A 23,874-nucleotide genomic window follows, 5' to 3' on the forward strand; every position below is an offset into this window, starting at 1 on the left:
AATATTATTATCCTTAATGGTTTCAGGTAATTATACTTCAGCAAATGGCTCCATCCGTTTGAATCTTCACACATTATAATTACCTTCCGTTTCCACTACGTGAAATTACCCCTCAGACCGTCTCCCTGGGGCGCTGAGACCCGGGTGAGTCAGGGGACAGGTTCGCTGTGGGGCTCAGCACAGCCTCACGAGGTTCTGACGAAGGAGATTCCTGTCTGGTTTTAGTCCTGACATTACCCCGTGAGGGAGAGACACCCGCCTCTGCCTGTGGGTGGGAGTGCTGGGGGAGTCGCTGCCGGGAGGGGCCAGGTTCCCAGCGGGGAGGCTTCCCTGGAGGATAGGGACCCTGTGGTGCTAAAACCGCGTCCTCGGGGCGTGCTGCGTGTGTGAGCGCCAGCTGGGAGCTGGGCGAGACGGGAACCCAGACGGAGCCGCAGGTGGGATCTCGTCCGCCCAGAGGAGGCCGCCAGGACCCTCGGCTGTTTGCTCTTGAACCAGCTGGACACTGGTTTCTCCTGGAAGGAGCCCATTGCTTTGCCGTTAAGAATACGTTCTCCTCTTTATGTTTGTTTATTTATTTTGGTTAATCCTCCTCTGAGAATACTTTCCCATTGATTTTTAGAGAGTGTAGAAGGGTGATGGAAAAAGTATATAGTTTACCTTTTTAAAATATATATATTTTATTGATTTTTTACAGAGAGGAAGGGAGAGGTATAGAGAGTTAGAACCACCGATGAGAGAGAAACATCCATCAGCTACCTCATGCACACCCCCCACTGGGATGTGCCCACAACCAATGTACATACCCTTGACCGGAATCGAACCTGGGACCCTTCAGTCCGCAGGCCGACGCTCTATCCACTGAGCCACACTGGTCAGGGCATACCTTTTTTTAAAGAAGAATTTACTGGGCAGGAATCCTGCGTGCCAGGGGCCTAGGTGTGGGACCTCAGGGCTGGATGAGTTAAGCCCTGATTAGCATCCAATCAAATGCCACCAGCACCTCCGGGGAGCAGCCAAAGGTGGACAAATCTGTGCTCACTCACCTGGGCCCCTGGTTTCTGGGAAGAGACAGAGTGTTCTGGAACACAGTGGTGGTAGTACAAAAAGGAGAGGTGGTTTTGTTTTCTCATTTTGCAAGTAGATCAGACCAGCCCAGAGCGTCACGGGCGCTTGGCTTCAGTGAGCCTCTGAATGGCTCTCGCGGTCGGAAGCCTCTGGAAGCTTCCAGCGCAGCTGATCAACTGCGTGGATTAAGGCGGTGCCGGCTCCCGCGTGGCTCTTAGCTGTACTCCTGCTAGTCACCCCGCCCTGGGACTGTCACCCCCAGGAATGGACACCCCACCTGGGGGAGGCTTCGCACCCCAGCACCCTCGGAGATGTTCTAGACGCACTCACGTATTCACGTTTTCCTCTTCCAGCGCATCCCTGCGACGTGGTCACAGCACGGCGTCTCAGGAAGTCCTGTTGTGCTTCTTTCCTACCTCACCAGACCTGGTCTCTCAGCACAGGAGACAGGAGCGAGGTCCTCAGATCCTGGACGAGCCTTCGAGTGCAGAGCCCGCCTGGCGTCCCTAACGCTTCTTCCCTCACAATTTACCTCCGGGAAAGGCAGCTTGCTGTGGTCCGACCCCCAGGTGGCGCCCTGAGGTGGATTGCCTGAATCTTTATAAGCGAGTGAGCCCTGGCTGGTGTGGCTCAGTAGATGGAGCCTCGGAGTGTGAACTGAGGGGTCTCAGGTTCGATTACAGTCAAGGGCACGTACCTCGGTTGCAGGCTCGATCCCCAGTGGGGGGTGTGCAGGAGGCAGCCGGTCCATGATTCCCATCTTTGACTCTCCCTCTCCTTTCCTCTCTGAAATCAATTAAAAACAAAACAAAAACAGAGGCAGCGAACGATGTGCAGGGTTGGGGCCGGGACCCCGTTATTCCAGCTCTCTCCGCGGCCACTGCTGACGCTCTGAACCTCTGAGCGTGTGGCGGGCTCCAGGGCCCTGTGGACCGCAGAGGCTGGTCACGGTCCAGCGGCACCCAGAACCTGGCCGTCACAGGACACCCTGCTGCCACCTGACCACGGACCGTGACCCATGTGCGGGGCGTGCACGTGGGTGCCCTGTGTGGGCGGAGGCTGCGTGTCTGCCTGGCTGTGGGCACTTGTCCCGAAGCAACAAGCCACTTACATCAGCAGACACGTCAGTGCTGATGCCATGATGTCCCGGTCACGGCAGGAAGCCCCAGGGGGTCCCAGGATGGACACGGAAGGCGAGCTTGTGGGCTGTCACTCACCTGGCTCAGCGGGCGGGGCTCCGGGCTGTTGAGGGCGCTGAGGTGACGTGTGCCCTTCCCCAGACTCCAGCTCTCACCTTCCTCCCCTCTGAAGACGGGCCTGGGAGGGTCGTCAGACCATGAGCTCCTGTGTTGTTGTTTTTAAAGCAAATATTTTTTTTTAAATATATTTTTATTGATTTTGGAGAGGAAAGGAGAGGGAGAGAGAGCTAGAAACATCAGTGATGGAAGAGAACCATTGATAGGCTGCCTCCTACATGCTCCACACTTCGGATGAAGCCTGCAACCCGGGCGTGTGCCCTGACCTGGAATTGAACCTCGGCCTCCTGGTTCATAGGTCATCCTGGTTCATAAGTTAACGCTCAACCACTGAGCCACGCTGGCCGGGCTTAAATTGAGTTTTGATAGGAGAACCTGTGGGTAACATTCCCAGCATCTAACTCAGGTCAAGAAGGGGCTCTTGGTGCCTGGTCCCTCCTCCAACCCCCTCCCCACGGGGCTTCTGGCAGTGAGATCTCCAGGACTGAGGCCTGGCTGGGACCTGGGGCCCTGCCCTCCCTCCCTGCTCCCTGGGGGGCCGGCCTGAGGGGTGGTGACGCCATCCAAGGCCGGAGCCCAGCCCTCCCCCTCCGGCCCCGCCTGCCGCCTGGCTCTCCTCCCAGACCTCAGTGTTGTCTTTCTAACCCAACATCCCCCCAGGGTGACCAGCCCCCGGGTGCCCACTTCTCCCCAAGGGGCCGGGTGTCCCTCCTCCACAGACCCCTCAGCGCCGCCCCGGGGACCAAACGTTCCCAGTTCCCGAGACCAGAGCGGGCCCATTAAAGGGTCCAATTACAAGGGAAAACCCAAGTTCTGATTCTGGCTGATTTTTCATGGTTTTATCAGCAGCACAAGTGTAACCCCGGGGCTTGGGGGGTGGGGGTGGGGGAAGGGGTAGCTCCCTCCAAGCTCACTGTACCCTGTGGAGGGACCGTGATGGAGACATTGTTATGCTGCCCAACCTGTGGTGTGAGATTGGGGCCTGTGGTGTGAGATTGGGCCCTGTGGTGTGAGATTGGGGCCCTATGGTGTGAGATTGGGCCCTGTGGTATGAGATTGGGCCCTGTGGTGTGAGATTGGGGCCCTGTGGTGTGAGATTGGGGCCCTGTGGTGTGAGATTGGGGCCCTATGGTGTGAGATTGGGCCCTGTGGTGTGAGATTGGGGCCTGTGGTGTGAGATTGGGGCCCTATGGTGTGAGATTGGGCCCTGTGGTGTGAGATTGGGGCCCTATGGTGTGAGATTGGGGCCTATGGTGTGAGATAGGGGCCTGTGGTGTGAGATGGGGGCCTGTGGTGTGAGATGGGGGCCTGTGGTCTGAGATTGGGGCCTGTGGTCTGAGATTGGGGCCTGTGGTCTGAGATTGGGGCCTGTGGTGTGAGATGGGGGCCTGTGGTCTGAGATTGGGGCCTGTGGTGTGAGATGGGGGCCTGTGGTGTGAGATGGGGGCCTGTGGTATGAGATTGGGGCCTGTGGTGTGAGATGGGGGCCTGTGGTCTGAGATTGGGGCCTGTGGTGTGAGATTGGGGTCTGTGATGTGAGATTGGGGCCTGTGGTGTGAGATGGGGGCCTGTGGTCTGAGATGGGGGCCCTGTGGTGTGAGATTGGGCCCTGGGTCTGAGATTGGGGCCTGGGTGTGAGGGTGGGGCCTGGGTGTGAGGGTGGGGTCTGTGTCCTGTTTTAGAATGTCACCTCGCCTCTCCCTCCGGGAGGGAGACAGCCTCCTGCCGCTCCACAAACTCCTGGAAAGGGGGGAACGAGAGGAGGAGGGAGCGATCTCATAGGAAACCTGAGAGGAGGTGGGAACGGGGCAGACAGCCTTCCCAGCGAGCCTCACTGCCCTGGGAGGCAGACTGAGGCCGGGACACTGAGGAGGTACCACCAGCTTGGCCCGTCCTCAGCCTGGTCCCCGGGCAGCTGCTCAGCCGGCGGAGTGAGCATCCGAGTCCTCTCCTCCGTCGGCATCCGCTCAGGAAGGCAGAGAGGAGTCGCAGGTGCTGTGGGCCGACGCCAGCTGCTTCTCGTCCTCAGTGCATGTTCCTCTCTCAGCTCCGCCTCTCCGGGCCCACAGACACCACCTGCACCTCCGGTCACCCCAGGGACGGCCACTCGACTCGGCCACTTGAGCGGGCGCCGGAGCGGGAAGCCAGCTTATAGGGGCGCAGCCAGGCCCGGAGCAGACGCTGCTGAGTCCGTGGTTCGGACGGCGGCCACGGGAGCTCCGGGCTCACACTCGGCTCCGGCTGGGAAGAGGAGACAGACGGTCAGGTTGTAAGCATGCTGCTTCCGTTTTCTGGGAGAAATGGGCCACGGGAACGGGTGCGGGGTCCAAGGGAGGCTGGGGTTTGGGCCAGTATGGGGCGCTCCCCGAGCCCCGCTGACTGTGGGCTTCCGTGACCTCCAACCTCTGCCCAGGGGAGGGGGGAGGGGTGGTGGTCAGGTAACTTGGGACCAGACGCAGCCCATCCAAGCAGCACCAGGAAGCGAGATGAGGAGGATGTGGGTGTGGGGCGTGCGTGATGGCGCTTGGTCTTCTTTGTGGTGTCGAGGTCGTCACAGGAGCAGGAGAGACAGCCAGGGGCCTCTGGGGTTATGGTGGCCAAGGTCCTCACGGCCACTTCCCTCACGGAGCTGCTCTGGGACGTGGATGGTTTGCTCCCAGTGCTTCCTCCCAGGAACTGACACAATGGAGCCAGCATGCAGCAGGGCAGGTGTCCCTGAGCTGTGCCGACGCAGCTGCCAGTCTGCCAGGTTCGCCCTCCGGTGGCGAGGGCACCTGGGGGCTCAGCCCAGCAGGGCGGCGGTCTGCCCGCTCCAGGAGGGGTTCGGGGCCTCTGGAAACCTGTGGCCGTGGAGGGGCAGGGAGCGTCAGCCGACAGAGGGCCTGACGACAAGCTGCCCCCAAAGGCGGCTCCGGGGCCCCAGCCCTGACCGCCTGCCTCTTTGTTTGGTTGTAGAATGAGGGTGCTCGCTGGCCCGGGCCCAGGCGCCACGCTGGCCGTGGCCTGCAGCCTCCTGCTCTGCAGCCTCGGCCTCGTCCCCTTCCTGAGGGGCCAGGCCCTCTGGGGTAAGTGACAGCTGCATGGGTCTGAGGACTGACAGAGTCCCCGCCCTCAATGCCAGAGCAGAAGGCGCGGCGGCTCAGGGGCAGGTGGAGACCCTGGGGTTCTGTCCCTCTCCCAGAGAGAGCAGAGCCGTTCTTGAGGTGAAGGGAATGAAAACAGCTCTTTCTGGGAAAGAACCGTTTACCCAGGAGCCACATTTTAACCCAGAAATACGTTTGCACGTTGTTTCCCTGGGTCTGGACTGCGTGCCCTGGGGCTCCCAACAAGCAGGGGCTCATTCTGGCAGCTCTGGCAGCTGAAGCCCAACCATGGATCCGGGGTCTGCCGAGGGCTGCATCCTGGTCCACAGCCGCCACAGGGGGCCCGGGGGCCCTGCTGTCAGGGCCCCCCCCCCTCCCACCCTCCCACCGGGTGTGGGGATGTCAACCTGTGAATGTGGAGACAAACCCCAGAGCGTGGCACTTCCTGACCTCTGCACGGACTAAAAGATAAAAAAGGGGACTCTTCACTGGGAACTGCAGGTGCATCGGAGAGATTTATCTTCTGTTAAAAGCCCAGTCACGCCCTAGCTAGTGTGGCTCAGTGGATGGAGCGTCGGCCTGTGGACCGAGGGTTCTGGGTTCGATTCTTTTGGGTGCAGACTCCTCCCTGGCCAGGGCCCATTAATATTTCTTTCTTTCCCTCTCTCTTCCACTCTCTCTAAAAATCGATGGGGGAAAAAAAATCCTCTGGTGAGGATTTAAAAAAAGAAGAAGAAGAAGAAAAAAAAGCACACGTTAAAAGAGACAATTATTACCTGAATTTCCTGTATTGCTGGTTCAGGTAACGAAACTACTCAGACAAGGCGACAGAATCATAGCAGCCGGGCGGGTGAGAGAAAGGCCCAGCACCCACGTGCGGCCAGAGCAGGGCCCTCCTGGTGCCCACGCCGGCCTCCGCCCGCCAGGAGCTGCCACGGGTTAGGGTGGGGAGACAGCAGGCCCGGGGCAGGCGGCCACAGCTGCCACAGCCTCCGCTGGCTGGCCGGTGGTGCCGGCCGGCGGTGCCGCACTGAGGGGGGCTCTGGTTCCACAGGGAAGCCCGAGGACTCGCACGCGCCCAGCCTTTCGGAGGAGAGCCGGCGCCCGGTGGACGCGGCCGTCCACGGCAGGAGGGAGAGGTGCGTCCGAGCCCACGGAGGGGGCCCGCCCTGCCCGTGCTGTGTGCTGGCCTGTGACTCCTCCGCCTGTCTCCCAAGTTTATCTCACCGCCTCCTCCAAAACTGGCCCGAGTCTCCGTTTGGCAATGTTCAGTCTCCTGGTCTTTCTCTGGCAAAACAGAGCCAAGCACAGCCACCGCCTGACGCGGTGACCGGTGACCGATCCCGGCGTGGGGGTGGGGGTGAGGGAGGGGGGTTGGAAGTCTTGCGGGAGGGCGGCTGCGGAGACAGGGTTACAGGTGCCACGCCCCCTCCCGTGGTGGCTGCTGGGACAAGCCGCAGGCTCGCGGGGGCCGTGGGTCTGAATCTGCCCATGTTCTCTCTTTTTTAAACTTTTTTTTCAGGGAGGAAGGGAGAGGAGAGAGAGAGACACATCCATGATGAAAGAGAATCATCGATCGGCTGCCTCTACTCTGCGATTGAGCCACAGCCTGGGCACGTGCCCTGACCGGGAATGGAACTGTGACCTCCTGCTTCCTAGGTCGACGCTCGACCACTGGAAACGCCAGCTGGGCAGGAAGCAGTGGCCTCACACCTCCCCTTTGTGCCCCAGAAACCTCAGGAAGAGAGAAATCGTGTCTCCGTCTCAGCTTCCGTCTTTTCCCAAACGCCCTGAGCCGACACGCCCGGCTGTTTCCCGAGCGGCAGAGATCACGGAGACCTCCGAGCGGGCGGAACACCAAAGGCCGCACCTGCGGCCGTCACAGCCTCCGGCCGGTGAGCGGCCCTCGGGTCCCGTCCCCGGGAGGGCCAGCCGGGAGACACCTTCCTCAGGGCGGTGGGGTCCCCGGGGTCTGCCTCGCTGCCCCAGGGAGGCGTGACTCCCACTCACACGCAGGACGAGCCCAGCAGTTGGTGACACATGATATTTAGTGTCTGTTCGTCTGAGGATGAACGATTGCTCTGCTATTCAATCGGATTTGGAGAACCAGCTAGACTAATTTGTGAATAAACAGCAGTAGAGCTGGTAAAAGAAAACCCCACGAAACGAAAGAGCCTGCTTCTCTGGGTCCTGACCTCGAACATTCACCGACATCGACAGGAAGGAGCAGGGGGTGGGGGGGTCGTAGGTGGGGGTCGTAGGTGGACACACCCTCCGGTCAGAGGACGTGGCCCGGGATGGCAGGACTCAGGCAGGGAGGGCAGCTACCGGGGGTCTCCGCCCACTGAAGCACCCGTGGCCGGACACAGGCCTCAGCTGGGCCATGTGCCACCGAAGACGTGCCCAGCGAGGCCGGGGTCACCCGAGAACCCCCCTTCCCCGGCCCAGAGCTCTTGAACGGCTTTTCCGAAAGATCGGAGAAACTGAAATGTGAAAGCCCGTCTTTGGATGCTCTCGGGGGTTGAGCCAGAGGATTTTTACGTGGGACCTAGGCCCGGAGCACACGCGGTGCTGGGTCAGGGGCCGTGGCCTCTCGGGGGGGCTTACAGGGGCCCAGGCCCCGGAGCACACTCGGTGCGGGGTCAGGGGCCGTGGCCTCTCGGAGGGCTTACAGGGGCCCAGGCCCCGGAGCACACGCGGTGCTGGGTCAGGGGCCATGGCCTCACGGAGGGCTTACAGGGGCCCGAGCCCCGCGAGCACACGTGGTGCGGGGTCAGGGGCCGTGGCCTCACGGAGGGTTTACATGGGACTCAGAGCCCCGGGAGCACACGCGGTGCGGGGTCAGGGGTCGTGGCCTCACAGAGGGTTTACATGGGACTCAGAGCCCGGAGCACACGCGTTGCTGGGTCAGGGGCCATGGCCTCTCGGAGGGCTTACTCTGACGTGGTTCCCAGATGCTCTGTCGGAGGAGCTGCTGAGCGCCATCGCCAACGTGTCGGGGTGCCTGCCCCCCATGCTGCCCCCGCGGTGCCCGGACACCTGCCTGGCCGACAAGTACCGGCTCATCACGGGCGCCTGCAACAACAGGTACCTCCTCACCCGATGCCTGCAGGTGGACTGCAGGCCGCTGAGCAGGGTCCGGGAGCCTGCCCGAGGCTTCCCTTGTGGGTGGACCTGCTGCCTGCCCCCCCTCCGCCCTCCCATCCCCACCCACCGGGCTCCTCTGTCTCAGAGACCACCCCCACTGGGGCGCCGCCAACACGGCCCTGGCCCGGTGGCTGCCGCCCGCCTACGAAGACGGCATCAGCGAGCCCCGAGGCTGGAACCCCGACTTCCTCTACAGTGGGGCGACCCTGCCCCCGGTCAGTGCCCCGGCGCCGGGTGACTGTACGAGGGCTAGGCTGTCCCTGCGCCGGTGGAGGTGGACATGGAAGTGGAGGAGGAGGTGGGGGTGGGGGTGGGGGTGGGGGTGGAGGAGGAGGTAGGGTGGGGGTGGGGGTGGGGGTGGGGGTGGAGGTGGGGGGGGTGGGGGTGGGGGGGGTGGAGGTGGAGGTGGGGGTGGAGGTGGAGGTGGAGGTGGGGGTGGAGGTGGGGGTGGAGGTGGGGGTGGGGGTGGGGGTGGGGGTGGAGGAGGAGGTGGGGGTGGGGGTGGGGGTGGGGGTGGGGGTGGGGGTGGGAGTGGGGGTGAAGGAGGAGGAGGAGGTGGGGGTGGAGGTGGGGGGGTGGGGGGGGTGGAGGTAGGGTGGGGTGGAGGTGGGAGTGGGGGTGGGGGTGGGGGTGGGGTGGGGGTGGGGGTGGAGGTGGGGGTGGGGGTGGGGGTGGGGTGGGGGGTGGAGGTGGGAGTGGGGTGGGGGTAGGGGTGGGGGTGGGGGTGGGGTGGGGGTGGAGGTGGGGGTGGGGGTGGGGGTGGGGGTGGGGATGGGGGTGGGGGGTGGCGGGCTGTGTGTGGGTGTCTGGGATTCCCTCCACCCTTTCCGCTGTGGGTGGGGGCCCTTGCAGCTGAGGGACGAGTCCCACAGGAGGGACCACAGGTAAGGTAAGGCCGCCTGCTGGCTCCCGGCAGGGGCGGGGGGGGGGGGGGTTAAGTGCCTGTGTCACGGGGAAGCCAGGCTGTGCAGACACTGGTGGTCAGGGGCCGGCTCACCCTGTGATGTGGGGTGCACCCCCAGAAAACCGGACCCCTCTCTGCAGGTCCGGGAGGTGACTCTGCAGGTCCTGAGAGTCGCCAACGAGGCGGTGCCGGAGGACGGCCAGCATTCGGACCTGCTGACGGCCTGGGGGCAGTACATCGCCCACGACCTGGCCTTCACGCCGCAGGACACCGGCCAGGCCACGCTCGCCTGCCAGCCGGCCTGTGAGAACCGGGGCCCGTGCTTCCCCATCCCGGTACAGAGTCCCCCCCCATCCCGGTACCGTGTCCCTCCTCCTTCCCCATCCCGGTACCGTGTCCCCCCCCTCCCTCCCCATTCCGGTCCCCGTGTCCCCCCCTCCTTCCCCATCCCGGTCCCCGTGTCCCCCCCTCCTTCCCCATCCCGGTCCCCGTGTCCCCCCCATCCCGGTCCCCGTGTCCCCCCCATCCCGGTCCCGTGTCCCCCCCATCCCGGTCCCCGTGTCCTCTCCTCCTTCCCCATCCCGGTACCGAGTCCCCGCCTCCTTCCCCATCCCGGTCCCCGTGTCCCCCCCATCCCGGTCCCCGTGTCCCCTCCTTCCCCATCCCGGTACCGTGTCTCCGGGGCCGTAAAGGGGGTGCTGTGACCCCGCGGTGACGATGCCACGCCTCTCCGACAGCTCCCCGCCTCCTTCCCCATCCCGGTCCCCGTGTCCCCCCCATCCCGGTCCCCGTGTCCCCTCCTTCCCCATCCCGGTACCGTGTCTCCGGGGCCGTAAAGGGGGTGCTGTGACCCCGCGGTGACGATGCCACGCCTCTCCGACAGCTCCCCGCCTCCTTCCCCATCCCGGTACCGTGTCCCCGCCTCCTTCCCCATCCCGGTCCCCGTGTCCCCTCCTCCTTCCCCATCCCGGTCCCCGTGTCCCCCCCATCCCGGTCCCCGTGTCCCCTCCTTCCCCATCCCGGTACCGTGTCTCCGGGGCCGTAAAGGGGGTGCTGTGACCCCGCGGTGACGATGCCACGCCTCTCCGACAGCTCCCCGCCTCCTTCCCCATCCCGGTCCCCGTGTCCCCGCCTCCTTCCCCATCCCGGTCCCCGTGTCCCCCCCTCCTTCCCCATCCCGGTCCCCGTGTCCCCTCCTTCCCCATCCCGGTACCGTGTCCCCGCCTCCTTTCCCATCCCGGTACCGTGTCTCCGGGGCCGTAAAGGGGGTGCTGTGACCCCGCGGTGACGATGCCACGCCTCTCCGACAGCTCCCCGCCTCCGCCCGGACCGGCGCCCCCTGCCTGCCCTTCTACCGGTCGGCGGCCGCCTGCGGCAGCGGGGCCCAGGCCGCCCTGTTCGGCCGCCCGTCCCCGGGGGACCCCCGGCAGCAGGTGAACGGGCTGAGCTCCTTCCTGGACGCGTCCACCGTGTACGGCAGCTCCCCGGCCGCCGAGCGGCAGCTGCGGGACTGGAGCAGCGCGGAGGGGCTGCTGCGGGTCAACGAGCTGCACCAGGACGCCGGCCGCGCCCACCTGCCCTTCGCCCCGCCCCCCGCGGCCCCCGCCTGCGCCCCCCGGCCCGGCGCCCCCGGCCGCGCGCCCTGCCTCCTGGCGGGGGACAGCCGGGCCAGCGAGGCGCCCGCCCTGACCGCGCTGCACACGCTGTGGCTGCGGGAGCACAACCGCCTGGCGGCCGCGCTCAAGGCCCTCAACCCGCACTGGAGCGCCGACACCACCTACCAGGAGGCCCGCAAAGTGGTGGGCGCCCTGCACCAGGTGGGTGCCCCTGTGGGTGCCCCAAGCGGGTGCCAGAGCCCAGTGGGCGCCGCACCGGGTGGGCCCGGGCGGGAAGGTGGTGGGCGCCGCACCGGGTGGGCCCCGAGCAGGTGCGAGGGGAGAAGGCGTTTGGACGGGAAGTTAGTCACGTGAGTGAGAGGAGCGGCAGGCGGCAGCCCTCCGCCAGTCTGTGCTGAGGCCAAGGTGGCCACCGCGACCCATCCTGTCCTGTCCTGTCCTGTCCTCCCCCAGGGGAGTGGGGGCGGCTGTGACAACCCCCCAGGCCACCAATGCGGGAGCTCTGAGATGGTCAGACAGCGGGTGCTGTGCCTGCTCACTGTGTCCATCCTGTGTCCATCCTGCTCACCTGTGTCCATCTGTGTCCGCCCTGTGTCCATCCTGCTCACCTGTGTCCATCTGTGTCCATCCTGCTCACCTGTGTCCATCTGTGTCCATCCTGTGTCCATCCTGCTCACCTGTGTCCATCTGTGTCCGTCCTGTGTCCATCCTGCTCACCTGTGTCCATCTGTGTCCGTCCTGTGTCCATCCTGCTCACCTGTGTCCATCTGTGTCCATCCTGCTCACCTGTGTCCATCTGTGTCCATCCTGCTCACTGTGTCCATCCTGTGTCCATCCTGCTCACCTGTGTCCGTCTGTGTCCGTCCTGTGTCCATCCTGGGCGGCGTGGGCCCTCTGAGCCAGGCTGTGCCGGGGAGACCCCCCTTCCCGGGGTTGGACCAGCCCTGCGGCCTCCTCCTGCCCCCCCTCCCCCTCCCCTTCCCCTCCCCCAGAGGCTCCCGTCTCCTGCCCACAGATCATCACCTTGCGGGACTACGTCCCCAGAATCCTGGGCCCCCAGGCCTTCGGGCAGCACGTGGGCCCCTCCGAGGGCTATGACGCCGCCGTGGACCCCTCCGTGTCCAACGTGTTCACCACGGCTGCCTTCCGCTTCGGCCACGCCACAGTCCACCCGCGGGTGTGGCGGCTGGACGCCCACTTCCGGGAGCTCCTGCCCCCGCTGCTGCTGCGTGAAGCTTTCTTCAGCCCCTGGAGGGTCCTTCTCGAAGGTGCGAGCCCCGCCCCCTCCTCTCCCCTCCCCTCCCCCTCTCCCTCCCCCCTCCCTCTGCCCCTCTCCTTCCTCCCTTTCTTCCCTCTCTCCCTCCCCCTCTCCCTCCCTCTCTCCCTCATCCTCTCTCTCTTCTTCTCCCTCTCCCTCCCCCTGTCCCTCCCCCCTCTCTCCCTCTCCCCCTCTCCTTCCTCCCTTTCTTCTCTCTCTCCCTCCTCTCTCCCTCTCCACCTCTCCCCATTTCCTCCCTCCCTCCCCCTCTCCCTCCTTCCCTTTTCTCTCCCTCTCTCTGTCTCCCCCCTCCTCTCTCTGTCTCTTTCTCTCTCTCTCTCTTTCTCTCTCTCTCTCTCTCTCTCTCTCTCTCTCTCTCTCTCTCTCTCTCTCAGAGACAGAGCCCGCCACAGCACCTTCAGTGCCAGCATGTACTACATTCATATGGGCAGATCCTGCCAGTCATGGGTGTTTATGGGGGAAGCACCTGTGCTCAGAGCTTTTATTTTTCTATTTAATTTTAAACATTTTTATTGATGTCAGAGAGGAAGGGAGAGGGAGAGATAGAAACATCAGTGATGTGAGAGAATCACGGATCGGCTGCCTCCTGCACGCCCCCTCCTGGGGATGGAGCCCACACCCCGGACATGTGCCCTGACCAATCCAACCGTGACCTCCTGGTTCCCAGGTCAATGCTCAACCCTGAGCCACGCCGGCCGGGCTGCTGGGAGATTTGAAGGCTTAACTGTTCCTCAGAAACACCCGTCAGCCCTTGCAGTTCAGAATTCACAGGGGACGTGTCCCGGGCCCAGCTGCCCCCACCCCCCGACCTCCGCCCCCCGCCCTGTGGTTTCGGTAACACGGAGTGGACATTGGACTTTATATCCTGCCTAACAAACAAGGCCCTTTTCCCTTAACTGCTGCCGTGGCCGCGCTCAGTGCTCTGTGGTCTCAGAGGGTCACGGCCGGGTCACGGCCGGGTCACGGCTGGGTCACGGCTGGGTCACGGCAGGGTCATGTGTGGAAGTGAACGGTTTAGAAGCCACTTCAGTTCCTGGGTGAGGGAGGCAGGTTCTGCCCACACCCCGGTCCCTCCTCCCTCCCTCCCTCCCCCGTTCTCTCTCTGTGTGAGTCCGGAAGCTTCTCTACTGCTCCGACGGCTCTTGGCTCTGAGTGGCTGAGTGGCTGAGGGGCAGAGGCCGCTATACCCACTTGGTCACCACGAAAACGGTCAGCAGGCCGTGTGGAGAGGCCAGGGTGCAGCCGGGCCACCGGGGGGTCTGACGGTCCCCACGGGGTCCCTGGGGGTGGCTGGCGCTTTGGGGTGAAGGTCCCCCCCCTCAGGGCTCCCTCAGCCAAGCCACGTCCCACTGCTGCTCCTGACATGGAATTCAGCTAGTGCTGCCCTCGACTGTAATGTTTTTGCTGCAGAGAAATTAAGCAAAACACTTGAGCATCTCCCTGGTTGCTCCGTGGCTGGAGCCGTGGACCGAGGGTTCTGGGTTCAGGGTCAGAGGCACGAGCCTCGGATGCAGGCTCCATCCCTGGCTCTGCTCGGGGCACATGGGGGAGGCAGATCGCTGACTCTTCCTTCCCCTCCGTCCTCCCATCCCCTCTGAAACCGGGGGAAGGAGCCTCGGTGAGGATCAAAAACAAACACTGAGCATCTGAGGGGCGGGTCCGGGTCCCCGCGGCCTCTGTCCGCCCGCCCACCCCGGAGTCATCCCTCAGAGCGGGGCCGGGGAGGGCCAGGCTCCCGGAGGCGTCTGGGAGAACGGGACGCTCCGGGCTGAGTCGTGGGCCCCAAGGACACGGGTTAGGGAAGCGCGTGGCCGGGTCCGGCCGGGGACACGTGGCCTCGGTGTCTTGCAGGCGGCGTGGACCCCCTGGTGCGGGGCCTCCTGGCCCGGCCGGCCAAGCTGCCGGCACAGGACCGGCTGGTGAGCGAGGAGCTGACGGAGCGGCTCTCGGTGCTGGCGCCCGCCGGGACCTTCGACCTGGCGTCACTGAACCTGCAGCGTGGCCGGGACCACGGGCTGCCAGGTGAGCCCGGGGCGCAGAGAGGCCGCCCCCACCCGCGTCGGCTCTGCAGTGACCGAGTCTGCACACCGCCGTCCGTGCCCGGGGTTCCCATCCGACAGGCACAGCCCCTCCGGCCTCCTGTGGGTGGTGGTGCTTTCTGCGCTGAAATGCATTTATTGTTTTCATTTTTATGTTTTAAATATATTTTTTTATTTCAGAGAGGAAGGCGGGGAGAGAGAGAGAGAGAAACATCCACGATGAGAGAGAAGCATGGATCGCCTGCCTCCTGCACGCCCCCCACTGGGAACGAGCCCACAACCCAGGACTGGGCCCTGACCTAAATCGAACCCGGGACCCTTCAGTCCAGGCTGATGCTCTATCCACTGAGCCACACCAGCTAGGACTATTTTTATTTCTTTTTAATAATTTTTTCCCCTTGGTACTATATGTCCTGTTTTTATCAGTATCCTTTTTAATGTTTACACCCTTTATTTTTTATTTTCAAAAAGTCTTTGTTGTTGAAGGAATCACATGTTCCCCTTTCCCCCCACTGACCCTCCCAGCCCCCCTGCTGTCTGTCCATGGGGGACGCGTGTTTGCATAAAGTTTTTCCCCCCACTGACCCTCCCAGCCCCCCTGCTGTCTGTCCATGGGGGACGCGTGTTTGCATAAAGTTCTTTGGTGATCACTTCCCACTACCACCCCCCCCACCCCCTCTTCTGTCCGCAAAGGAGCTGCTCACTCCCTTAGGCAAGGGGACCCGTGGGCCCGGCGCCCGGGAGGGCAGGGCCCTGTGGGGGGGGGACCCTGCGGGGGGGGGGGGGGGGCGGCGGAGGTCAGGGAGGCAGGGTGTCCCGGGCCATTGCGGGGTCTGTCAGGCTTCCCAGGGCTGGCCTGCGCGACACGTGTCACGGGGAGGTTGGAGTCCATGCCACCTGCCCCGTTCCCTTGTCCACCCCCCCCCCCCCACGCCCCAGCCTGGGCTGTGCCTAACCCGCTGGCCCAGCCTCCCGGCCATGGTGTGCCCGGCCCTTCTGTTCAGGCCGGGCCCTGGGCTCTCCCCCTGCACCCCTCACTCTGTCCACACTGGTCCCCTCTCCCCCTCAGCTGTCCCCCCACACCCCCTGCCCCCTGCCCCCATGTCTGACCCCGTGCCCGTGCCCCCGCCCCGTGCAGGGTACAACGCCTGGCGGGAGTTCTGCGGGCTGCGCAGGCTGCACAGCCGGGCCGACCTCGGCAGCGTCATCGCCAACGGCAGCGTGGCCGACCGGATCCTGCGCCTGTACCGGCACCCGGACCACGTGGACGTGTGGCTGGGCGGCCTGGCCGAGGACCCGCTGCCCGGCGCGCGGACCGGGCCCCTGTTCGCCTGCCTCATCGGGCGGCAGATGAAGGCCCTGCGGGACGGCGACCGGTGGGTGTGGGGACAGGGGTCAGCCAGGGGTCCAGGGGTCGGCCATCACACCGCGTCCAGGTCACGGGGGTCGTCCAGGCCTGTGGTCGGGGGGCCCCGCTCAGCAGGCGTGTGGCCAGCAGGATCGCTCCCCGGATGCTGGTGATCTAACAATTGGGGTTCTCCCAGGAGGGCCCCCCGTTCACGCCCAGCTGCAGCGTCTCAGGCAGCGACTCTGGGAGAAAAGCCGCCGTCCTCTCGCTGGGAGGGGGGTTGGGACGGAGCTCTGACAAGGCCCCCCCTCCCTCCCTCGCGCAGGTTCCGGTGGGAGCCGGGCCCTCACTGCCCCCGGGGGGAGAGGGGGGGTCAGATGGAGCTCTGATGCGGCCCCCTCCCTCCCGCAGGTTCTGGTGGGAGCCGGGCCCTCACTGCTCCCGGGGGGAGAGGGGGGGGTTGGATGGAGCTCTGATGCGGACCCCCCCTCCCGCAGGTTCTGGTGGGAGCACGCCGGCGTGTTCTCCGAGGCGCAGCGGCGGGCGCTGGGGGCGCACTCCCTGGCGCGGGTCATCTGTGACAACACGGGGCTCCCCCGCGTGCCCCCCGACGCCTTCCGCATGGCCACGGCCCCCCAGGACTTTGTGCCGTGCGAGGCCGTCCCCGGCCTGGACCTGGAGGCCTGGAGGGAGGCGGCCCCAGGTAACTGCCCCCGGGTAACTGCCCCCGGGTAACTGCCCCCGGGTAACTGCCCCCAGGTAACTGCCCCTGGGTAACTGCCCCCCAGGTAACTGCCCCCCAGGTAACTGCCCCCGGGTAACTGCCCCCAGGTAACTGCCCCCAGGTAACTGCCCCCCAGGTAACTGCCCCCGGGTAACTGCCCCCGGGTAACTGCCCCCCAGGTAACTGCCCCCCAGGTAACTGCCCCCGGGTAACTGCCCCCAGGTAACTGCCCCCCAGGTAACTGCCCCCCAGGTAACTGCCCCCAGGTAACTGCCCCCGGGTAACTGCCCCCGGGTAACTGCCCCCCAGGTAACTGCCCCCAGGTAACTGCCCCCCAGGTAACTGCCCCCCAGGTAACTGCCCCCAGGTAACTGCCCCCGGGTAACTGCCCCCGGGTAACTGCCCCCCAGGTAACTGCCCCCAGGTAACTGCCCCCCAGGTAACTGCCCCCCAGGTAACTGCCCCCAGGTAACTGCCCCCGGGTAACTGCCCCCGGGTAACTGCCCCCCAGGTAACTGCCCCCAGGTAACTGCCCCCCAGGTAACTGCCCCCCAGGTAACTGCCCCCGGGTAACTGCCCCCCGGGTAACTGCCCCCAGGTAACTGCCCCCCAGGTAACTGCCCCCGGGTAACTGCCCCCCAGGTAACTGCCCCCCGGGTATGCCCCCCAGGTAACTGCCCCCGGGTAACTGCCCCCCAGGTAACTGCCCCCAGGTAACTGCCCCCCGGGTAACTGCCCCCGGGTAACTGCCCCCGGGTAACGGGCCCCCCAGGTAACTGCCCCCCGGGTAACTGCCCCCGGGTAACGGGCCCCCCAGGTAACTGCCCCCCCCCCTGGGTTGGGGCGCCGGCTCCAGCGCAGAGGCGGCTTCCAATCAGCACGTCGGGAGGAAGCAGCCCCTCCAGGCGTCCCGTGGGAGGCAGACGTCCCAGCGCCCCTTCATGCCCCCAACCACCCGGAGGACACGGGCCCTGTGGGTGGGTCAGGACTGAGGGGGGCCGTGTGAGGGGCTGTGTGAGGGTGTGTGTGGGGGTGTGTGTGAGGGGGGCCGTGTGAGGGGCCGTGTGAGGGGGGCCGTGTGAGGGGGGCCGTGTGAGGGGCTGTGTGAGGGTGTGTGTGAGGGGGGCCGTGTGAGGGGCCGTGTGAGGGGCTGTGTGAGGGGCTGTGTGAGGGGCTGTGTGAGGGGGGCCGTGTGAGGGGGGCCGTGTGAGGGGCCGTGTGAGGGGCTGTGTGAGGGGCTGTGTGAGGGGCTGTGTGAGGGGGGCCGTGTGAGGGGGGCCGTGTGAGGGGCCGTGTGAGGGGCCGTGTGAGGGGCTGTGTGGGGGGCTGTGTGGGGGGGGCCGTGTGAGGAGCTGTGTGAGGGGGGTCGTGTGAGGGGCCGTGTGAGGCGGGTCGTGTGAGGGGCTGTGTGAGGGGGGCCGTGTGAGGGGCTGTGTGAGGGGCCGTGTGAGGGGCTGTGTGAGGGGGGTCGTGTGAGGGGCTGTGTGAGGGGGGCTGTGTGAGGGGTCTGTGTGAGGGGCTGTGTGAGGGGCTGTGTGAGGGGCTGTGTGAGGGGCTGTGTGAGGGGGGCTGTGTGAGGGGCTGTGTGAGGGGCTGTGTGAGGGGCTGTGTGAGGGGGGCCGTGTGGGGGGCTGTGTGGGGGTGTGTGTGAGGGGGGCCGTGTGAGGGGGGCGTGTGAGGGGCTGTGTGAGGGGCCGTGTGAGGGGCCGTGTGAGGGGCCCTGTGAGGGGCTGTGTGAGGGGGCCGTGTGAGGGGCTGTGTGGGGGGCTGTGTGAGGGGCCCTGTGAGGGGCCGTGTGAGGGGCCCTGTGAGGGGCTGTGTGAGGGGCTGTGTGAGGGGCTGTGTGGGGGCTGTGTGAGGGGGGCCGTGTGAGGGGCTGTGTGAGGGGCTGTGTGAGGGGCTGTGTGAGGGGCCGTGTGAGGGGCTGTGTGAGGGGCTGTGTGAGGGGCCGTGTGAGGGGGGCCGTGTGAGGGGCTGTGTGAGGGGGGCCGTGTGAGGGGGGCCGTGTGAGGGGCTGTGTGAGGGGGGCCGTGTGAGGGGCCCTGTGAGGGGCCGTGTGAGGGGCTGTGTGAGGGGCTGTGTGGGGGGGGCTGTGTGAGGGGCTGTGTGGGGGGGGCTGTGTGAGGGGGCTGTGTGAGGGGCTGTGTGGGGGGGGCGTGTGAGGGGCTGTGTGAGGGGCCGTGTGAGGGGGGCCGTGTGAGGGGCTGTGTGAGGGGGGCCGTGTGAGGGGGGCCGTGTGAGGGGCTGTGTGAGGGGGGCCGTGTGAGGGGCCCTGTGAGGGGCCGTGTGAGGGGCTGTGTGAGGGGCTGTGTGGGGGGGGCTGTGTGAGGGGCTGTGTGAGGGGGGCCGTGTGAGGGGCTGTGTGAGGGGGGCCGTGTGAGGGGCCCTGTGAGGGGCCCTGTGAGGGGCTGTGTGAGGGGGCTGTGTGAGGGGCTGTGTGGGGGGGGCGTGTGAGGGGCTGTGTGAGGGGCCGTGTGAGGGGCCGTGTGAGGGGCTGTGTGAGGGGAGCCGTGTGAGGGGCCGTGTGAGGGGCTGTGTGAGGGGCCGTGTGAGGGAGGCCATGTGAGGGGCCGTGTGAGAGGGCCCGTGTGAGGGGCTGTGTGAGGGGCTGTGTGAGGGGGGCGTGAGAGGGGCCGTGTGAGGGAGGCCATGTGAGGGGCTGTGTGAGGGGGATTGTGTGAGGGACTGTGTGAGGGGCTGTGTGAGGGGGATTGTGTGAGGGACTGTGTGAGGGGGGCCGTGTGAGGGGGGCTGTGTGAGGGGGGCCGTGTGAGAGGGCCCGTGTGAGGGGCTGTGTGAGGGGGATTGTGTGAGGGACTGTGTGAGGGGGGCCGTGTGAGGGGGGCTGTGTGAGGGGGGCCGTGTGAGAGGGTCCGTGTGAGGGGGGCCGTGTTAGGGGGGCTGTGTGAGGAGCTGTGTGAGGGGGGCCGTGTGAGAGGGGCCGTGTGAGGGGCTGTGTGAGGGGGGCTGTGTGAGAGGGGCCATGTGGGGGGGCCGTGTTAGGGGGGCCATGTGGGGGGGCCGTGTTAGGGGCCGTGTGAGGTGGGCTGTGTGAGGAGCTGTGTGAGGAGCTGTGTGAGGGGCTGTGTGAGGGGCTGTATGAGGGGGGCTGTGTGAGGAGGCCGTGTGAGGGGAGCTGTGTGAGGAGCTGTGTGAGGGGCTGTGTTAGAGGGGCCGTGTGAGGGGGGCTGTGTGAGGGGGGCCGTGTGGGGGGGCTGTGTTAGGGGCTGTGTGAGGGGGGCCGTGTGAGGAGCTGTGTGAGGGGGGTCGTGTGAGGGGCTGTGTGAGGGGGGCTGTGTGAGGGGCCGTGTGAGGGGCTGTGTGAGGGGCTGTGTGAGGGGGGCGTGTGAGGGGCCGTGTGAGGGGGGTCGTGTGAGGGGGGCCATGTGAGGGGGGCTGTGTGAGGGGCTGTGTGAGGGGGGCCGTGTGAGGGGCTGTGTGAGGGGGGCGTGTGAGGGGCCGTGTGAGGGGGGTCGTGTGAGGGGGGCTGTGTGAGGGGGGCTGTGTGAGGGGCTGTGAGGGGCTGTGTGAGGGGGCCGTGTGAGGGGCTGTGTGGGGGGCCGTGTGAGGGGCTGTGTGAGGGGGCTGTGTGAGGGGGGCTGTGTGAGGGGGGTTGTGTGAGGGGTCTGTGTGAGGAGCTGTGTGAGGGGCTGTGTGAGGGGCCGTGTGGGGGGGGCTGTGTGAGGGGCCGTGTGAGGAGTTGTGTGAGGGGGGTTGTGTGAGGGGTCTGTGTGAGGGGCTGTGTGAGGGGGGCTGTGTGAAGGGGACTGAGTGAGGGGGGCCGTGTGAGGGGCCGTGTGAGGGGCTGTGTGAGGGGCCGTGTGAGGAGTTGTGTGAGGGGCCGTGTGAGGAGTTGTGTGAGGGGGGCTGTGTGAGGGGCTGTGTGAGGGGGGCCGTGTGAGGGGCCGTGTGGGGGGGGCTGTGTGAGGGGCCGTGTGAGGAGTTGTGTGAGGGGGGCTGTGTGAGGGGCTGTGTGAGGGGCCGTGTGAGGGGCCGTGTGAGGGGGGCCGTGTGAGGGGCTGTGTGTGGGGGGCCGTGTGAGGGGCCGTGTGGTGTCTGGGGGGCTGTGTGGCGTCTGGGGGGCTGTGTGTGGGGGCTGTGTGGGGCCTGGGGGTGCTTGTGGCCTGGGGGCGGCCCTCGGGGTGGTGAGGTGACCGCTGCCCGCCTTCCCGGCCCAGAGGACGTGTGCGGCCTGGGGCGTGTGGCCCGCGGGGACGCCGTGCTGTGCGGGGCCCCGGGCCGGCGTGTGCTCGTGTTCTCCTGTCGGCGCGGGTTCCGGCTGCAGGGGCCCCGGCAGCTCGCCTGCTCCCCCCGGGGCCGGGCCGGCCAGCCGCCCGTGTGCTCAGGTCGGTGGCCAGCGGGGTCTCCCAGCGGCTCTGCCCCACCCACCCTCCGGACGCGTTAGCATGAGCTGCCACTGGGAGGCGCTCTGGGCACAGGCGTGCCCGCGTGTGACTGCGGGCCTGGCCTCGGGGAGGGGGAGCGGAAGGGGGAGGGGGAGCGGGCTGTGGCCGGTCCTCAGCCGCCCTGACCTCCGGCTCCGGCTCCGTGCAGACGTTGACGAGTGTGAAGACGCCCGGGGCCCGCCCTGCCGGGCGCCCGCCGGCTGCAGGAACACGCCGGGCAGCTTCCGGTGCGAGTGCCCGGAGCCGTTCTCGCTGGGAGGCGACGGGCGGACCTGCGTCGGTGAGCCCTCCCCGTGGCCCCGTTGTCCTGGGGGCTCGGCACGGCGTTAACCCGCCCGAGGCAGAGCTAGGGTGCGTAACGTCCTTCTAGCTCCTGTGAGAGGAGAACAATGTGCAGACACGATAAACAGGAGAGATTTATCCGCCTCCCGTGCAGGACTGAGCCCGACCCCGAGTCCAGCAGAGACCAGGTGCACAGCCAGAGGCGGAGCGCGGGAGAAGGGAAGGCAGCAGAGGCTCGGTGGACAGACGTGGGATCGGGGTCAGGCTCAGGTCCGGTCAGGGTTGGAGTCAGGTCAGGGTTGGGGTCACGGTCAGCTCAGGGTCAGGCTCAGGCTCAGGGTCAGATCAGGGTCAGGGTTGGGGTCAGGTCAGGGTTGGGGGTCACGGTCAGCTCAGGGTCAGGGTTAGCTCAGGCTCAGGGTCAGGCTCAGGGTCAGGTCAGGGTCAGGCTTGGGTCAGGCCCGCTGACACTGCCTGAGACCCACGGCATGCTGACCGCCTGCTCTCACCAGACTCCGGGCGGCTCCCGAAGGCGTCCTTGGTGTCCATCGCACTGGGCGCCCTGCTGGTCTGCGTCCTGGCCGCTGCCGCCTGGACGGTGATTTGCAGGTGGTAAGTCCCGTCTCAGGGACCAGGCGGCCACGCTCTCCCCGTGGGGGCCCGTCCCCACCTCTGCGTCCCCTCAGCGCATGGGGACTCACGTTTCTCCTCCGTTGCCTTGCTCTTCTCGCCGTTTTCTTAGCTCTCTGGCTCCTCTCCGCGTTCTCTGAATTTCCTCTCATCTCTCTTCTCCCCTCATTCTCTCAAATTTCTTGTACTTCTAGCTTTTCTCCTCCTGTTCTCCGCTTTCTTCCATCTCTCACTCCTCTCCTAATGTTCTCTCATCTCTCACTTCTCTACACATTCTCTAAATTTTCTCGGATTTCTTGCTTCTGTCCCCATTCTCTCAATCTTCTTACATCAATCGCTTCTCTCCTCATTCTCCCAATTTTCTTGGATCTCTCTTCTCGACATTCTCACAATTTCCTCCCATATCTGACTTCGCTCCTCATTCTCTCTGTTTCCTTGTATCTCTAGCTTTTCTCCTACTGCTCTCCATTTTCAATCTCTCATTCCCTCTTTAGGCTCTGTATTTCTTGGATTTCCCACATCTCTCCTCATTCTCTTCACTTTCTCCCTCTCTCCCTTTGGTTTTCATTCTCCCCGTGTTCTCTCCTCTCTTGCTTCTGTCCCCGTCTCTGTTTTCTTGGCTCTCTCGCTTCTCCTCTTTATCTCCGTTTTCTCTCGTCTGCCCCTTCTCTCCTCCTCCTCCGTTTCCTCGAGGCCCCGACAGGGACCCAGGGGTGAGCCGCCCGGGAGCCGCACCCGGAGGAGGACAGGGCGAGGGTGCCGCTCGCCTTCCGCAGGGAGCTGGCAGCCTCCTCACGGGAACTCTCCCCTCTAGGTCCTCGGTGACGGCGTCTCCGTCCCCAGACGGCGATGGTCGTTCCCGGGAAGCCGGTCTGTGACCCGATGAGGGCGTCTCGGCTGTGTTCACCGGCCTCCCTCGTCGCTGAGAGGCTCCTCCTCTGCAGAGGAGCCGCGGGCGAGGGACCGCAGCCCGTCACCCCGTCAGTAAGCGGGCAGCTCCGCGTGGGTCATTCCCACGAAGCCCGTGCCGCCTCGGGACGGGGCCTGCCCTGCGTCCTCAGCCCCTGCCCACGGCGGTGTCTGCTCGCCAGCCTCTGTGGGCGCCTGGGGGCTGGACTTCTGCCTCGGACTCCAAGCTAATGAACAAGGAGCCAGCCTCGGCCCCCACGGGTCCCGGAATAACCAGGCGCTGTGGCCCGGAATCCTAGCAGTGCGAACACGGCCACGCGCTGGCCCTCATGGCTAACAGCGCTGTGCCTGGCCCTGAGGTCACCTGGAGGTCACGGCGCAGCCCTTGGTTGGCGGAGGGACGTGGGGTCCCGCGTGGAGGGAGTGAGATGACCACCCGTCATGGCGGCCCCTGTGGGAACCGCTGGCCGCTCGGTGGACAAACCGTCCCCCAAAACCCGTGTCCACCTGGGCTGCTGTTCTCCTCACAACCCACCCAAGAGGCACGCACCGTCCTGGGCGAGGGCCAGGCCTCCCCCAGGCCTTAGACTCCCCTTCAGCCACAAGGCTGGGGGTCCCCTGGCCAGGACTGGCCTTCTCTTCATGACAAAGGCAGACTGCGCCACCTGGTGGCCGATGTGGGGAGCGCAGGCGTGGCCGTGGCATCCAGACCCCGGGCGGGTCCACGCTGGCCCCTTCCTGGTCCATCGCCGCCTGTCACTCAGCTGCCAGCCCCTCCGGTCGGTAGGGTCGGTTCACGGCTGTCAGAGAGAACACGGCTGTCTTTCCTCCTGACGAAAGAACACGTTGCCATAGACACAGACACTGAGATGTAAAGGAAAAACGCTCAGTCCATAAAGCATTTAAGCTGCCAGGTGATTTAGCTTTAACACAGCTGTCAATGGATGTCACGTCTCTCTCTCTCTCTCTCTCTCTCTCTCTCTCTCTCTCTCTCTCTCTCTCTCTCTCTCTCTCTCTCTCTCTCTCTCTTTTTTTTTTTTTATGTCTGTTAGGGCCTAACGGCCAAATCTGTTTTAACAGAATCTTCTTTAAGTCATTCTGCGTTTGTTTTTAATTTGGAGAAAGGACAGTCTGGATCTGTGGATGCAGTAACACGAATTGTGAAAAACAAAAATAAAGGTCT

At 65.3% G+C, this 23,874-nt stretch overlaps 1 protein-coding gene across 1 annotated transcript; it reads left to right on the top strand.

Annotated features, from left to right (window-relative positions):
* The first annotated feature begins 1,611 nt into the window (after window positions 1-1,611).
* On the top strand, window positions 1,612-23,874 carry TPO (thyroid peroxidase). Its single transcript, XM_084900077.1, has 16 exons — window positions 1,612-1,739; window positions 4,354-4,593; window positions 5,280-5,389; window positions 6,462-6,546; window positions 7,139-7,302; window positions 8,362-8,494; window positions 8,640-8,769; window positions 9,599-9,793; window positions 10,769-11,275; window positions 12,090-12,342; window positions 14,205-14,375; window positions 15,531-15,768; window positions 16,238-16,457; window positions 20,643-21,150; window positions 21,665-21,764; window positions 22,597-23,874. Exons 3-16 carry the CDS (start codon window positions 5,281-5,283, stop codon window positions 22,658-22,660), a joined length of 2,877 nt encoding a protein of 958 aa, XP_084756203.1. The 5' UTR covers window positions 1,612-1,739; window positions 4,354-4,593; window position 5,280; the 3' UTR covers window positions 22,661-23,874.

Source organism: Pipistrellus hanaki (genome assembly GCF_964339955.1).
Source record: "Pipistrellus hanaki genome assembly, chromosome: 12".
NCBI classification, from domain to species: domain Eukaryota; kingdom Metazoa; phylum Chordata; class Mammalia; order Chiroptera; family Vespertilionidae; genus Pipistrellus; species Pipistrellus hanaki.